The following is an 18,475-nucleotide window of genomic DNA, read 5'->3' on the forward strand; positions in this document are numbered from 1 at the left end:
AGAGGTTGAAATTACAGTAGGCATTTGAATATGTTACAAAAAATTTCAAGGCAGTAATAGTATTTAATATTGTAAAGAAGCTTCTAAAGATTGGAAAATATTCTTTCTCTGCAGTGAGAAACATCATCTCTATAAGTTTATTTATTTAAATTATTTATTTTACAGACAAGATTTCGTGCTGTTGCCCAGGCTAGGGTGCAGTGGCACCATCATAACTCGGGGCAGCCTTTAATGCCTCAGTTCAAGTGATCCTCCTGCCTCGGCCTCCTGAGTAGCTGCAACCACAGGTGTGTAATATCATGCCTAGCACCTAAGAACGTTTAAATCTAATAGTGCCAGCAAAGGAATAGGTTATGAGCTTACAATTTTCATAATTTTGTAAATACTTACTCTCAACAATTTGGTGTGTATGTCTGAAATTTCACCTAACTCTGCTGCTTCTAGGTTGATCTTCATTAACTTTTCATATCTATATGAAAAGTCAAAAGAGAAAATTAAATGAGTATAATCAATACACAGTTTTAAAAAGATGCTTTATAAATAATAATTTGAGCTTTCATCATAACCATTTAAAAGTAAAAAATTGATTCAAAGTCTGTAAGCCAGCAGATTGTTAAAAAAAAACCTGATGCTGGCCAGGCGTGGTAGCTCACGCCTGTAATCCCAGCACCTTGGGAGGTGGGAAGATCATGAGGTCAGGAGATGGAAACCATCCTGGCTAACGTGGTAAAACCCCATCTCTACTAAAAATACACACAAAAAATTAGCCGGGTGTGGTGGCATGCGCCTGTAGTCCCAGCTACTTGGGAGGCTGAGGCAGGAGAATCACTTGAACCCAGGAGGCGGAGGTTGCAATGAGCAGAGATTGCGCGACTGCACTCCAGCCTACATGACAGAGTGAGACTCTGTCTCAAAAAACAACAACAACAACAACAAAACCATGATGCCTGCCTGAAGAAGGAATTTTATCTTCTTCTATTTTAAATTTGCAGATCAAAGGATGGATAAAACAGAAAAGACCAATTAATTTCAAGTAATCATATGTCAGGATAATAGTAAAAATACATTTCAGAATTAATGAAGGTCAATAGTGATTACTGATTTCATTTATTGTATTTCCTCTGCAGCACAAATAGTATATTCTAGAAAGGGGGCAGTTAAAAATATCATTCTTTCAAAACACGTTCTCAAGAATAAGATTCACAAGTAAGAATAAACTAAAAGTAATTCCTATACTTCTAAAAATACTACTAAAAGGCTGTTCTAGAATACCTCCTCCTATTTCCTTTGTTGATTACAGGTTTCCTATTTTCTTATTCACAGTTTCTGTTTTACAAGATAGAAATGAGATGTTTTTCCCACTACCTTTTCCTACCCAGTGGCTGGGAGGAAATGCCACTAACAGATGGTGTTCATTTCTTACCAAGAAAACTGGCATTTTTGCCTTTGTGATGATGAAGTAATCACTAATCTAAGGCTGATCTTTATTTTATTCTTTGAGATGGAGTCTTGCTCTGTCACCAGGCTGGAGTGCAGTGGCACAATCTCAGCTCACTGCAACCTCTGCCTTCTGGGTTCAAGTGATTCTCCTGCCTCAGCCTCCCGAGTAGCTGGGACTACAGGTGTGCACCATCACACCCAGCTAATTTTTGTATTTTTAGTAGAGACAGGGTTTCACCGTGTTGGCCAAGACGGGCTGGATCTCTTGACCTCGTGATCCACCCACCTTGGCCTCCCAAAGTGCTCGGATTACAGGCATGAGCTACCGTGCCCAGCCGCTGATCTTTAATATAAACCCTAGCACAGCATGCCATATTGTGCCAAGGATAATTAAATCAATTAAACAGAAATGGAACATTTAATAATTTAACCCCTACTAGTAAGGAAGTAGTCTACTCACACTTTCACAGTTTTTTCAATGTTTCTGATACAGAAATCCAATGTGATCACAACTTCTGTCTTTTTGTGAACAGTTTCATTGTAATCATCTTTAATTAATTCACTAAAAAAAGAAAATTTTTTTTACGTAAGGAGTTACTTTTTCTTATCTTTCACTAATTATACTGCAGTACTACTGTTCAAAAACATTTTATAACAATATTCTTGATATTAGTCAATTCACACTTTTTGAGACACTATTATTAAAAGCATTTCTGTAACCCTTATGTATATCTAGGGAACTCATATTTTCATAAACCATTACTACTTAGGTTAACAGTTTAGAAACCTAAGGTATTAATATTACATTAAGAAGTAAAAACTAATCTACAATTACACAAATAGTTTGTAGAGCATTACAGTTTATACCACCAGAATTAATTTTTACTACTCATAGTAGACTACTGTTTGATTCATACTTCAAACCAATTACAGGTTGAATATCTCTTATCTGAAATTCTTGGGACCAGAAGTGTTTCAGATTTTGGATTTTGGAATATTTGCATATATACATACTGGTTAAGCATCCCTAATCTGAGAATCCAAAATGTTCCAATGAGTATTTCCTTTGAGCATAAACTTTGAGCAAAAAGTTGTGACTTTTTTATTAGGGAATTTTTTTTATTAGGGATGCTCAACTTATGATGTGATCTCTGAAGAAGGATGACACAGTAATATACAATTGAAGGGCTTTTGATCTACATCAGGGATCAACAAACTAAGACTTTAGGCCTGCTTTTATATGGCCCATGAGCTAACATTACACTTTTAAAGACTGTAAAAACAAAGAAGAGACCATACGCAGCCCACAAAGTCTAAAATATTAGACTGAATCTTTAAAGAAAATGTTTGCCAACAGTGGTTTACATTAAAACTATTTTCTCATGACTTATTGGACTATAAACTAGTAAGTAAAAGGAATAAAAGCTTCATGGATCAGCGACTGACGGTAGATAAGAGAGAAAATGAATATTAGTACATAGAGATTTTTCCAGAAACCAGTAAAAACAAGGAAGATTATTAGTGGAACAAAAAGGCATAGGCTTAGGAACTTAGATATGTGAACACAGTGAAAAATATAAACACAAATTTATGGGTTTCATATAATGCTAACAGAAAAAAAGAAGGAGCCTAAAAAGAGTGATGAAATGCTTCATATACATTTTTGCAAGAAGGGGTGGGTATGAGGTAGGCATACATAAACTGTCAAAAGCATTACAGTCCAAGGGCACATACGTAGCGACATCAGCGCAGAAAACAAAGTTCTTAGCATCTGTAGGCCACAAGGCCACCATGATGTGTATGCAAAATTCAAAAGCTTTGAATGATGTATAGAAATAAACATAAATCCCAAAAGAGATTATGTATTTTCCATTTTTTTCAGATGGAAAGATGACGTTTCTAGATCATGAAAAGTATAAAAAAGGAAAAAATTATATCCATCTTACATTTCTTAGAGTCACTTTCAGGAAGAAACTATTTAAACTAGATGATTAGTTATTCTGATCTAGAATAACTATATTAAGTGGTCTAGTTTTTAAAAATTAACTTTTAAATTGCTCATTAGATTATATATTCATATTGCATAATTTCATTTATATGAAATGTCTGGAACAGACAAATGGTATATTAGTGGTTGCCTAGGGCAGGGCTGTTTAGGCGGAAATGGAGAGTGAATACTAATGGGTGCAGACATGCTTTCTGGGGTGATGAAAATGTTCTAAAATTAGTGATGATGGCTGCACAACTCTGAACATAATAAAAACCACTAAACTGTATGCTTAAATGCATGAATTAATAGTATATGAATTATCTCAATGTTGTGAAGGCTGGGTGTGGTGGCTCATGCCTATAATCCCAGTTGAGGCGGGCTGATTGCTTGAGCCCAAGAGTTTGAGACCAGCCTGGGCAACATAACTAGACCATCATCTCTTAAAAAAAAAAAAATTAGCTGGGCATGGTGGGGCATGCCTGTAGTCCCAGGTACTTGGGAAGCTGAGGGGGTAGCATCACTTGAGGCCAGGAGTTTCAGGCTGCAGTGATCTGTGATTGTGCCACTGCACTCCAGCCGGGGTGACAGTGAGACCCTGTCTCAAAAAGAAAAAAAAAATATGGTGTGATAAAAAAGGACTGTGTACTTCATTTGGGAAAATGGTAGGAAATTAAGGAAGACTCTGAGGACTTAAACGCTAGAAAGTACAGATTGTACTGGATTCTAACAAGCCAAAGACTTCTAACATAGTGAAATGACAACCGAGTCAAGGTCCTAGGAAAAGAAATGCATTTGCCATCACATCCTATAGCGTGGTGTAAGTTTTAAAATTCAGATACTATTTGTTCTGTTTCACAAGGTCATTGTAGGACTCATGAAAAAAGAGCTGCTAAATGTTTTATAAATGAAATGTGAAACAAATGTATTATAATAAAAATCAAGTACCTAACTAGTTTGAAGAGAGAAAATATCAGTGATGGGGCAACATCTACATGAAAATCAATTTCAAAATTTCAATCTGTTACTCACATCAGCCATCGTATCCCCTTTCGCATTAATTCCTGATAAAGCAGTAAGGTACTGGCAGTTCTGCAGGCATAACACACAACCCCTGTTATTGCCTAATAAAGAAATAAAATGTCAATATTTGGTGCTAATTGTGGTACAGGGTAAGAAAAACTTTTATACAAAATTATTCAAGCTTATACATTTTTATCAGGTTAATTAAAAACACAACAAACCAATTTCTAAGAGTTAAAAATAGATATAAATATAATAAATATGTTATCCTTAACATTATCTAAACATGCACTGTCTCAAAGGAGAGAATTTTCTTATATAATGAATTCAAGAAAGAATAAAAAGTAAAAAAGAAAGCCCACAAAATAACTTGGAAAGGGTATCAATTTAAGTGAATAATTTCCTAAGTCATATAGGCATACATGGAGACACAATACATGTTATTGCTTCCACTATTGATAACATACACTAAATTCAGATGTTTACATAGTAATTCAATTAAATACTAACCTTAGCCATGCTAGCATCCCCATCTAAATCATAACGTGGATGTACTTTAGGGAGGGAAACTGAAATATGAAGTAAAACAAAATGAGAAAGAAAACTTTTTGAAAAAATCACTTTATCCTTTATAGAGCAAACAGAATGTCTAAATTAAACATTAGTGGAAAAATCTTTAATGTACTTTTTGCGATAAAAAAATTACTTCAAACAATAATGTTCATTCTCTAACAAATTACCTCTAATATTTCTAAGGAGTTTCATTTTTTTCCTTAAAAATACTCCAACACAATGAGTTCAATGTTTCTCTTTAAATCTACATCAAATCCCAATCTTCAAATAGAACCATAAAATTCTGGGGGATTCATTTTTTTTCTATCGGTAGAATGAATAATTTAAAAGATTCTCAAAATGCAGATCTAATTTTTCTTAGACTCTAAAGCTTGGCACAATGTTCTATACATACTGGAAACAAAATATATTTGCTGAAATTTATGATATAAAAGGTAATTTTGAGTGTTAGCAAAACACTTTTTAAAGAGAGTTACAGTGAAACGTATGACAAATGACTTTATCATTTTATGAAACAAAATATTTGGAGTCAAATGATGTCTACAAGCCTTTTTCAATTTTATGATTACTCTCAACTACAGTAATTTATAAAATTTTAATGTTTATGAAAGTTTTACACTAATGTGATCATCAGCTTTATAAAGATGACAATCATTTCTACAATGACAGATTTTGTGGATTTATTTTTTTGTTTTTGAGACAGGGTCCCACACTGTCTCCCAAGCTGGAGTGCAGTGGTGCAGTCTCAGCTTACTGCAACCTCTGCCTCCTGGGCTCAAACGATGCTCCTACCTCAGCCTCCCATGTAGCTGGGACTACAGGTGCAAGCCACCATGCTCCGCTAATTTTTGTTTTATTTTTTGTAGAGACAAGGTCTCACTATGTTGCCCAGGCTGTTTGTATTTTTCTAACGGCTAGTAAGAACGACGAGAAAAATCCCAACTTACTTTTTTCATATATTAATCCTATGGTATTCAGAGGTTCCCGGCTTACTACAAATATGGGGTTTTCCTCAGTAGTTTTAGGGAAATGCTGTGCCAGTCTTCCAGGTTCTAAGACTAAGCGTCGCCCTTCATAGATAAGTTCTTGATTTGAAGAAAGAATTTTGGTTTGTTTATATACCAGTTCATGAAATATAGTAGCACTGTGTGAGAAAAATTCAAAAGGACACTATAACTGGGGATAAAGTGTAATTTTTTTAATGAGTGCAACAACATCCATCTCTAATTCATACTCCTAAGATCATAACCAGTCCATACAAACTTGCTTTGTTAATGTGGATACTACAAACTCCATTCCATGTAACCTGTCCATATAGTAAGCAATTATTTTTATGTTTGGATACCTGTGTAATATACAGGATTCTTAATATTTTCTCTCTCTCTCTCTGTGTGTGTGTGACAGAGTTTCGCTCTGTTGCCTAGGCTGGAGTGCAGTGGCGCGATCTTGGCTCACTGCAGCCTCTGCCTCCTGGGTTCAAGCGATTCTTGTGTCTCAGCCTCCTAAGTAGCTGGGATTATAGGCGTGCACCACCACATGCAGCTGATTTTTGTATTTTTAGTAGAGACAGGGTTACACCATGTTGGCCAGCCTGGTTTCGAACTCCTGGCCTCCAATGATGCACCCACCTCGGCCTCCCAAAGTACTGGGATTACAGGTGTAAGCCACCACGCCTGGCCAAGATTCTTAATATTTTCAAATAGAGAATCAACATAGCAGAGAGGTTTAGAGCACTGACTTGAATCAGATACTTGGGTTCAAATCTCAGCTCTTCCACTAACTTCTTATATAACCGTAAGTGACTTAACTCCTCTGCACTGTTTCCTCATCAGTAAAATGGAAATAATAACAGTACCCACTTCACAGAATTGTTGTGAGGATTAAATGGCTTAAATACGCAAAGAATCAAGAATAGCATTTGTTATGTGACTATATGTTTGTTAAATAAATTAATAAAACTAGGTATTTTCAAAATGATGCTTTAGGGGAAAAGATAGCTTCCCCATGAATAGATCAATGACATCGAAAGAAATGTTTCAGCAACAATATTGTAATTTGGCTCTACAAGCCTCCACTGTGTGACCTTTTAAAAAAATTTCGTTTTTAATTTTTGTGTGTACATAGGAAAGGTATATATTTATGAGGTACATGAGATGTTTTGTTACAGACATGCAGTACGTAATAATCACAAGATGGAGAATGAGGTATCCATCCAGTCAAGCATTTATCTTTTGTGCTACAGACAATCAAATTGTACTTTTTAAACTATTTTAAAATGTACAATTAAGTTATTATTAACTATAGTCACACTGGGTGAGCTTTTCACGAAACATTTTGACATCATTGGAGATTCACATGCAGTTCTGAGAAATGATGAAGAGAGACACCATATATTCTTCCCCCAGCTTCCCCCAGTGGTGACATCCTACATACAGCAAAGCATTACAACCAGCTATTAACGCCAATACACTCATTTTTACATGCAAGTGTATGTACGTGTACAGTCATGCATTGCTTATGATGGGAACAGTTCTAAAAAATGCATCATTGTGTGAACATCATAGCGTATATTTACAGAAAACTACATGGTATAGCCTTCTACACACCTAGGCTATATGGTATCTAGCCTACTGCTCCTAGGCTACAAACTTGTACAGCATGTTACTGTACTGAATACTGCAGGCAGCTGTAACACAATTAGAAACAGTATTTGTATATCTGAACATATCTAAACATAGAAAAGGTACAGTAAAAATATGATATTACAATCTTACAGAACCACTGTCATATATGTGGTCCATCATTGACCAAAATGTTATATGCGGTTTTATCACATGGGCAGTTTTTTTAATCACATGGGTGTAATGTGTTTTTGTTTACATAAAACAAACACTGATTATTTCTCCAGCACCAGGTGCTTTAACCATTATTATGGTTAATAATAACCATATTATCTGCATATGGTTATCACAGGCAAATAACCATGCAAACTATGAAGACTTAGGCTTTGATATTTTAAACATGGCAGGATAGTACACTTAGTAAAACCTGGCTCGTTTATTGGTAGATGCCATTTGTGGTTATGTGATTATGTAACTTGAAAGAAAGCACAGCAATGAAAGTAGTTTTGTAAAACTTACAGTTAAAGAAACAAGCTAATTTAACTATACATTTTAGAATATCAATCCTTTTATTCCAAAAATAAGTGAAAAGGAATTTACTAAGCACTTAAATATAATTTTCTATGTGGGAAGTGGGTGCTTTTGGTGAAGCTGAGGCATCTTTTCTATTTCTTTTCCTAACTTAGGAAAATATTATATAACAGAATATGTTGATTTAAGAAGAAAGCAGAAAGAGATACTTACGTATTATAGCTATGAACATAAATCTTATGAGCTGTCATTTGTTGTAGCGAAAAAACATGAATTATCATTCGGTGAAGTATATCACTAGTTTCCGCAAAAAACTGGTCAAAACCCCAACACTTTTCCTGATCTGCTTCAAGGATGTTTGCAAGAACAGGGGTAAGTAGAACCTGAAGACCCCTAAAACAGTATTGAAAAGTTACTTGAAGAGTGACTATGTCATATTCTGTCTAGGTTAAAAATCATAATACCAGCAAATCGAAGGAACTGTCACTATTACTATATTAGACTAATTTTAAAAATTCAAAATCTGTCAACTTTTCAGAAAGCTAGATAACCTTCATTTAATATCACTCATCAATGAATAAGGGATTATAGCTTTTTCTCTTCTAGAAATGGGGTCTTGTTATATTGCCCAGGCTGAAGTATAGCAGCTATTCACAGATGCTTTATGCATTGCAGTCTCAAACTCTGGGGCTCAAGCATCCTGCCTCAGCTTCCTGAGTAGCTGGGATTATAGGTGTATGCCACCGTGCCAAGCTCCATTACATTTCTGGTAGTTGTTTTCACTGCTAATTTGTAGTACTTAAAGTTCTTACTATTTAAAACAAAAAAAAAAAATTATATAATATACTTTCTGGCATCTAAGCAATTTTTCTCAAAGAATTTATAACTTGGTATGCTAAAGACTGATTCAATAGATAAAGCCTGTTACCCTCCAGAAATATGCTGCAGTTCAGATCATCAGATGTTTTTGATTCTGAGTTTTGGCAATATAATTACTTATCAGCAAGTGTTCATTTCCTGAGCCCTTTACATTTTATCAGTTTTGCCTGAGATCCCCAAAATGAGTATTTCCTAAATCAAAATTTAACACAAATCACAATTATAATATTAAATTTCTGCTCTCCAATACAGTGAATTTCTTTTAGTAATCTAGCTGCATGACAATTTCATTTTGGAAACTTTAAAAATAACACACACAAAAAACTGTTAACAACAGTGGCTTTTGAAAATGATTTCAGCATTGGAACTCTTGGTTTAAATGAATTTTCACAGAACCCAACATATAAAATGATAAGTGATATTTTATTAGCTTGTTTTATATATTTATTTCTTTAAAGTCATACAAAAAGCACCCACAACTAAAAACAAGTGTTAAGCCAGTAACTCAACCTGTGTCCAATTAAGTATTATATAACTACCATACTCAGTCAGGAAAAATGGAAGTTAATTCAGTAATCACAAATACTAAATACTGATGCATGTCTTGGCTTTATTTCCAGAGTGAAAATAATTTACTTTCTACTTTTAATTTCTTTTACCATAATTCTTTCTTTGGGGTAACAGGATTCTTAAATGACAATATAATTTTTTTGATTTCTGTCTGTGACATTAAAGACCCATATGAGCATTTGAAATTCTAAAAAGTACAAAAAACTATTATTTCTCACCCTTTGAATAATTTGAATTTTTTTAAATGAAGGTAATACTAAATCTCTTCATTGTTTGCTTTTTACAACTCCAGTTGAGAAATTTACTCATATTCAATCCACTATTTGTTATCCATCAATATGGAGGTCATTATAAAAGGTACTAAGGTCCTGAGCAGGATCCCCACACTGGGAAGAATTCCAAGACCAGTGATTACCAATCTTAAAAATGTATGCCCTGTGTCCTAATGCAGATCTGGGGAAATTATTCGTATAGCAGCAAAGACAAAAATTATTTATCAAAGCAATTAAAATAAAATCAAACTACACTTCAGTATGTGAGTATCTGTGGTTTTAGGCAACAAAGATTTCTAACACCCAAGTGCAAAAGATGAGAATCAGGTATACTATACTTACCGAGAAAGACTGCAAGAAACAGGCATGTCTCCACTCCAGTCAATTGGTCCATTTTCTGCCTTCTGTACTCCAGATATTGCACCAGAAGGCTTTCCTGTAATTATTTTATACCTTGGGAGGAACAAAAGCAGAATAAAATAAGCAGTTATTTTTGCATGACTTATTAATGGGCTATGCAAAAGTATTTCCTCAATTGCACCTACAATTATCTACTAGATGAAACTTTGTGATTGATGCTCACAGGATCCATAAAACAATCAAAATACTTTGAATCTGACTGACTGAAGTACAATAGTGGTTGTACAGTTATTTATATATGCCATAGTTAATTTTCATTTGCGATCTCACAGTGCTTTATAACAGCATCTTGATGTTCACAACAAAAATATTAATTTTTCCATCTGAAAAAACCGAGCAAACACAAAATAAGTTATGTCACATGAAAAAAAAGCATCTAATCCCTCTTACCCATATTATTAAAAGGCACAACTAAAGTTTCTGCAGAATGAATAGCATTCTTTAAAACAAAAAAGATAAAACTATAGTATACAGGGCACAGTATCAGATTCTTTGTACATTGGTAAACACACATTTGCACATTTTGGAAAAAGCATATTTGTTTAACGTTAAATATGCTCTAAGCAAATCAGTATTTTTTTAAAACATAGAACAAACCACTACAACTGATTTAGACCATTTGCTGCTTCCTCAGCAGTGACAGTCAGGATTTCTGCCTTAAGAGATTTTTTTCAAAGAGGAAATTAATATGGAAAATAAGGTGTGTTCATGTGAGAACTATCTAAGGAGTAAGGGCACATATGTGAGATTAATGCAAAAGAGAAATGAATAGAATAAATAGCAAAAGTCTTAAGGGAATGCTTACAAGTTTTAAAAAAGTTTAATTTTGATAAGATCCACATATAAGTACATTCATAACATGCAAATGAGATGCTGAGAAATCAGCACTACTATAATGTTGGATGAATACATCCTTCATTAGTGAAGTAAAACAATTATTATTACTGAGTACTTCAATCACCTCTGAACATTCTTAGCATCAATGTTCATAAAAAGTTGAGTTTCTAATAAAGTAGAATTCTTCTAATGGTATATCTGCCCACAAGGGTGTCAGATAAAATCATCAGGTATTCCTAGCTGCTTATGAGTCACATGTTTCCTTTACTAGGGAGCAGCACACACTTTTATTTAAACCATTTTTAGGGCAGCAAGAAACGCTGACATTGCTTTAAATGCTGATACTATCTATGATGAGAAAAGGATTAACTGTTAGGCACAATTTATGTGTAATGAGAAAAACACAAATTATCAGTTTTTGTTAATGAAGAGATTTCATTAAAAGGGCAATGACATAAAAAAGGCTCAATAGGATGCTATGCCAAAATCATCAGTACAGTTGAATAGGTTATTCTTCCCATAAATATGTACACTGTCCTTGCTGGAAAACATTTAAATACCCAAGTTATAGAAAAAGTCATTGTACCATCTGAATTTGTTTTACTTCCTCCAACCAACAAAAGGAAAAACATGCTTCTCCCTCCATTTTTTGAGAAGAGATTAAATAATTATATTTTTACAGTTGTGATTATTACTTAAAGTCATGTTTGCTTCATAAAAGATAGAGCCAGGCTGGGCACGGTGGCTCACACCTATAATGCCAGCACTTTGGGAGACCAAGGAGTGGGGGGCAGATCACTTGAGGCCAGGCGTTTGAGACCAGCCTGGGCAACATGGTGAAACCCATCTCTACTAAAAGTACAAAATAGCTGGGCATGGTGGTGGGCACCTGTAATCCCAGCTATCTGGGCGGCTGAAGCAGGAGAATTGCTTGAACCTGGAAGGTGGAGGTTGCAGTGAGCTGAGATCGGGCCACCGCACTCCTGCGTGGGCAACAGAGTGAGACTCTGTCTCAAAAAAACAAAACAAAACAAAACAAAAGGTAGGGCCAAATATATAAAGGTCCGAGAAATATGTTAAGACCTAAAAGAATGGTTGGATAGGTTAGGCTGTCAGTAGTTGTTGTCCATTCACTAAACTTAATATTCTTCACATCATAGTTTTATGTGTATGCGGTTTGGCTTTCTCATGAAACAAGATTATTCACTAATGTCTTTTAAAATAAAAAGAAGTGTGCTCAATTATAGATTATTTGTACAATTAATTTCACATCTAGAAATCCATCTCTCTTTTTCTTGGCTTACAAAAAATGACTTTATACACAGTAACTATTTCATAATAATTATGGCAATATATCTCAACAAAGTAGGCACAGAAGGAACATATCTCAAAATAATAAGAGCCATCTATGACAAATCAATAGCCAACATCATTCTGAATGGGCAATTCCCCTTAAGAACTGAGACAAGACAAGGATGCCCACTCTCACCACTCCTACTCAACATAGTACTAGAAGTCCCAGCCAGAGCAATCAGGCAAGAGAAAACTAAAAGGCATTCAAACAGGAGAAGAGGTAGTCAAATTATCCCTCTTCACTGACAATATGATTCTAAACCTAGAAAACCCTAAAGATTTCGCCAAAAGACTCCTAGACCTGATAAATAATTTCAGCCAAATCTCGGGACACAAAATAAATGTACAACAATCAGTAGCATTTCTATACACAGATAAAGCTGAGAACCAAATCAAGAATGCAATCCCATTTACCATAGCCACACACAGACACAAAAATACCTAGGAATACACTTAACTGAGGAGTTGAAAGATCACTACAAGACCTAATACCACTGAAAGAAATCATAAATGACACAACAAATGGAAAAGCATTTCATGCTCATGGGTTGGAAGAATCAGTACCTTTAAAATATCCATACTGCCCAAAGCAATCTAGAGAATCAATGCTATTCCTATCAAATTATTAATGTTATTTTTCACAGAATTAGAAAAAACTATTCTAAATTCATATGGAACAAAAACAGCCTGAATAGCCATGGCAGTCTTAAGCAAAAAGAACAAAGCTGAAGGTATCATATTAGCTGACTTCAAACTATACTGCAGGGCTACCGTAACCAAAACAGCATGGTATTGGTACAAAAACAGATACACAGCCTGATGGAACAGAATAGACTCCTAAAACAAAGCCACACATCTACAACCAACATATCTTTGACAAAGCTGACAAAAATAAACAATGGGGAAAGGATACCCTATTTGATAAATGGTGCTGGGAAAACTGGCTAACCATATGCAAAAGAATAAAACTAGACCCCTACTTCTTACCATATACAAAAATTAACTCAAGATGAATTAAAGACTTAAATGTAAGACCTCAAACTACAAAAATTCTAGAAGAAAATATAGGACATACTCTTCTATACATTGTCTTAGGCAAATAATTCATGATGAAGACCCCAAAATCAAATGCAACAAAATAAAAAATAGACAAATGAGACTTAATTAAACTAAAGAGCTTTGGCACAGCAGAAAGAACTCTCAACAGAATAAACAGACAATCTACAGAATGGGAGAAATTATTTGTAAACTATGTATTTGACAAAGGACTAACATCCAGAATCTATAAGGAACTTAAACGAATTAACAAGAAAAAAAAATCTCATTAAAAAGTGAGCAAAGGACATGAACACACTCTCCTCAAAAGACTATGCAAGATGCCAACAAACATGAAAAAACCACGAATCATCAAAGAGATGCAAATCAAAACCACAATGAGATACCATCTCATGCCAGTCAGAATGGCTATAAAAAAGTAAAAAAATAACAGATGCTGGTGAGGTTGTGGAGAAAAGGGAATAATTACACACTATTGGTGAGAATGCAAATTAGTTCAGCCCCTATGAAAAGCAGCTTGGAGTTCTCAAATAACTAAAAAGAGAACTATCATTTGACCCAACAATCCCATTGCTGGGTATATAACCAAAGAAAAATAAATTGTTCTACCTAAAAAGACACATGCGCTTGTATGTTTATCCCAGCAGTATTCACAATAGCAAACACATAGAATAATAAGTCTAGGTTCCCATCAATGGCAGATTGGATAACAAAAATGTGGCACATATACACCACAGAATACTATGCAGCCATAAAAAAGAATGAAATCATATCCTTTGCAGCAACATGGATGCAGCTGGAGACCTTTAGCCTAAGTGAACTAATGCAGAAATAAAAAACCAAATACTGTTATGTTCTCACTTATAAGTGAGAGCTAAATCTTGGGTTTACAACTTTTCCATCTGTGCCATAGAGCCCATCATATTGTCTCACCAATTCCAGAAATCAATTCTTGTAATTATCCCACTTACTTAATGCATTCATCAAAGATGGACATAAGGATGGAAACAATAGACAATGGGGACTCCAAAAGTAGGGAGGGAGGGAGACAAGGGCCAGACACTTCTTATTCGGTACCATGTTCACTCTCTGGGTGATAGGATCAATAAAAGCCCAAACCTCAGCACCACACAATATACCCTTTTAACCAAACCTTCACACATACCCTCTGAATCTAAAATAAAAATGGAAATTAAAAAAAAATTGTGACAATACATAAATGTATATACATTATACTAGTAAAATATTTAAGTGGCCCAAATCTGCAACACTGGGAAAAAAAAGTTTAATGTTACATTACTGCCAAAATGTTATTTTTAAGTTTCTTTCATTTATTTATTTAGAGACAGGGTCTCACTCTCTCGCCCAGGCTGGAGTGCAGTGGTGCAATCACAGTTCACTGCAGCCTCAATCTCCTAGGCTCAGGTGATCCTCCCACCTCAGCCTCCTGAGTAGCTGGGACTACGGAAGCATAACACCACCCCTGGCTAATTTTTGTATTTTTTTTGTAGAGACAGGGTCTCTACAAAACCCTCATGTTGCTCAGGCTAGTCTTGAACTCCTGGGCTCAAGAGATCCTCTTCCCTCAGCCTCCCAAAGTGCTGAGATTATAGGCATGAGCCACCATGCCTGGCCCAAAATGTTATTTTTTAAATGGTAAAAGAAATCAGTTCACTTTAGGGTAAGACTGATGTTTTAGATCTGGTAATGATTCTAATATTCCACAGAACTGTATTATTTTTTTCAGTTGTATGGGAGAAAAGTGCTGACGAGTACACAGAGTGAAATAAACAGTGAGCTGAAATAAGTCTAGAAAGCAGTACGTTTCTAATGATGGGCCAAAGACTGAATACCATTTATACTGTGTATATAAGATATTTAAACATAACATGGAAAATTATGCATACTTTTATAGGGCTGCATTCTTTTTAAAAACTCAGGTAGCTTAAAATATCAGAAATGATTGTTAAACCAATTTTCATTAGCATAAACCACTAACAATAAGATGAACCAAGATAGAAAACATTTTTTAAATGCTTCTCTGATTTTAGATCGGGAAACCACTTACATCACTTCTTTATTCCTACGAGGCCCTTCAAAGGGTCTAAATGGCAGTGATCCAGTAGCTGCATGGTAAAATGTTACCCCAATGCTCCAAAGATCAACTGTTGCTCCATATTTCTTCTGATGATCTTTTCTTAGCACTGCTCTCTCATACATATCAGGGTGCTAAGATTAAAAAAAAGATGAAAAATCTATGAACTTGTGACCAATTTCATTATACAAACAAATGGATACTCAATGCTTAGAAATTCTATTTTGTTTTCCTAATAACTTCACTTTCCCAATCTGAAAAGACTATTTCATATCTTCCCCTCCCTCCTCAAACCTCCACCACCACCTCCTTTGATCCTCAATTTTGATGACCCTGCTTCCTAATTTAATGTGGAAATGGAATGAATCAGACCAGCACTCCCTTATGCCCTTTACCAAATACAACCTACCTGAATCTGTGTCCGTTTTCTTTTTTTCTCTTTTTTTTGAGATGGGGTGGAGTGCAGTGGCTTGATCTCAGCTCACTGCAAGCTCTGCTTCCTGGGTTCAAGCGATGCTCCTGCCTCAGCCTCCTGAGAAGCTGGGACTACAAGTGCCTGCCATGATACCTAGCTAATTTTTGTATTTTTTGTAGAGATGGGGTTTTGCCATGTTGGCCAGACTGGTCTCGAACTTCTGACAAGTGATCCCTGAGGACCTTGAGAGCCTTGGCCTTCCAAAGTAATGGGATTACAGGCGTGAGCCACTGCCCCTGGCCAATCTGTGCCCGTTTTCCAGGCCTCCTTTCCAGTCACAATGGAACTGTGCCTATACATGGCCAACTTTTCCATCTGTACTGTAGAGCCCATCATATCATCTCACCAATTCCAGAAATCAATTCTTGTAATTATCCTACTTGTTTAATGCATCAATGTTTCCCTCTGTTCTGATTCATTACTTTCTGCTTACAAACATGCTTTAGTATCTCCCATTTTAAAAGATCTCTAAATTGACCACAAAACTCCTTTCAACAATTACCCAATTCTCTGCTTCCCACCACAGCAAAGTTTCTCAGTACAACTGTCCATGCTTATTATAACTGCCTTACTCCCTCATCTCCCATTCAGACCTAATGCATTAAATATCATATGTATGCTTTAACATCCCAAACTATCTTGGGCCCCAAGCCTCAGATTCATATATCCTACTGTTCTCTTGATGTCTACAAGGCAGCTCACTCTTAACACATCCAAAATTGACTCTTGGTCTTCCCACTTAAACTTGCTTCCTCTTAAATCTTTTTTTTTTTTTTTTTTTTTTGAGACGGAGTCTTGCTCTGTCACCCAGGCTGGAGTGCTGTGGCCGGATCTCAGCTCACTGCAAGCTCCGCCTCCCGGGTTTACGCCATTCTCCTGCCTCAGCCTCCCGGGTAGCTTGGATTACAGGCGCTGCCACCTCGTCCGGCTAGTTTTTTGTAGTTTTTAGTAGAGACGGGGTTTCACCATGTTAGCCAGGATGGTCTCGATCTCCTGACCTCTTGATCCGCCCGTCTCGGCCTCCCAAAGTGCTGGGATTACAGGCTTGAGCCACCGCGCCCGGCCCCCTCCTAAATCTTTAAGTGAATAGTACCACCACATATCTAGCTGCTTACACCCGAAACCTATCAGGCAGCCTTAATTTCTTTGCCTTATCCCTCAAATGCAATCTGTCAGGGTAAGTGTATTTAATTTAATGAAATTAAATTCTCCAGAATCAATTCAGAGGACTAACTTGACTGGGTTCACTGGGGATCTACTAACATTCAACACACGTCCTTACACATAGGAGACACTACACCAAGTTTGTCCAACCCGCAGCCTGTGGGCCTACATGTAGCCCAGGACACCCTGAATGTGGCCCAACACAAATTGATAAACTTTCTTAGAACATTGAGGTCTTTTGCAATTTTTTTTTTATAGCTCATCAGCTATCATTATTTTATGCGTAACCCAAGAAAATCTATCATATTTTATGTGTGGCCCAAGGCAATTCTTCTAGTGTGGCCCAGGGAAGCCAAAAGATTGGACACTCCGCACTATATACCACAGTCACTGAGAACAGATGGAGCTTCTAAAAAATTGTTTAGGAGCTTACAGAACCTAACAGATATTCTGTTAGGAATGGACATTTTGTTCTGCAGAGAATAACCAGTGGTCACACACAGCATGGCCTCCTCCCATCTGCCTTCATGAAAGTTATACACTGGCAACTTGAAGATTTTTGGAAGATAAATCTTAAAAAGTATACTTATGGACCAAAGTAGAGTTACCACCTAAATGATCCCAAACCAAAACAATTCCTTATGACACTGTGGGATTTAGCTACAGCCCAGGGAACTGGGAACCAGTGTAGGAAACGCTGCTGGGACGGGCTTCTAAATGATGCAGTCTGTGAATCTTACTCCCAAAGGATCAATCTCTGATTTCTGGGAGTCGGGGGTGGGGGTGCTGGAGATGAGGGTGGGAAAAAGACTCTTTCGAGAAATACATTTTAAAGAGAAATCAGAATGCAGACAAGTATAACACCTGGGTATTGAAGTGAGTGTCCAAACATATGCCTACTAGATATATGGGATCTCAGTGGCTCTGCTGGTTCTGTAGCACAGTACATAAAGTGATTTTTGTCCAAAGAAGCGACTACCAAACCTTTGATCTAGCAGCTGGCACTTAGTGTGTAAATGGTGTCATGAAGAGGCCAAGAGTACCTGGATAGGTCTGACGCCTTCCGGAATATAAAGCCTCCTGGGAAGAGGAGACACAGTGATTCTAGAAGGAGACAAAGACGGACCTCCTCACAAGGTGCAATAATATACAGCCTAATTGGTATAGCAGGAAGCTATT

The 18,475-nt window shown here is 36.2% G+C and overlaps 1 protein-coding gene across 4 annotated transcripts in view; it reads right to left on the minus strand.

Annotated features, from left to right (window-relative positions):
- Positions 1 to 18,475, minus strand: part of TBK1 (TANK binding kinase 1) — a 53,404-nt gene that overhangs the window by 11,679 nt on the left and 23,250 nt on the right. For all 4 annotated transcript variants that reach the window (XM_033221394.1, XM_033221396.1, XM_033221395.1 and 1 more), the window contains exons 6-13: positions 15,631 to 15,791; positions 10,239 to 10,349; positions 8,389 to 8,568; positions 5,971 to 6,167; positions 4,961 to 5,019; positions 4,460 to 4,551; positions 1,901 to 2,002; positions 391 to 469 (exon numbers count right to left, since the gene is read on the minus strand). In XM_033221394.1, the coding sequence (XP_033077285.1) occupies positions 391 to 469; positions 1,901 to 2,002; positions 4,460 to 4,551; positions 4,961 to 5,019; positions 5,971 to 6,167; positions 8,389 to 8,568; positions 10,239 to 10,349; positions 15,631 to 15,791 (981 nt within the window). The remainder of the gene's footprint in view (positions 1 to 390; positions 470 to 1,900; positions 2,003 to 4,459; positions 4,552 to 4,960; positions 5,020 to 5,970; positions 6,168 to 8,388; positions 8,569 to 10,238; positions 10,350 to 15,630; positions 15,792 to 18,475) is intronic.

Source organism: Trachypithecus francoisi, unplaced genomic scaffold (genome assembly GCF_009764315.1).
Source record: "Trachypithecus francoisi isolate TF-2019V2 unplaced genomic scaffold, Tfra_2.0 Lachesis_group11, whole genome shotgun sequence".
Classification (NCBI taxonomy): Eukaryota; Metazoa; Chordata; class Mammalia; order Primates; family Cercopithecidae; genus Trachypithecus; species Trachypithecus francoisi.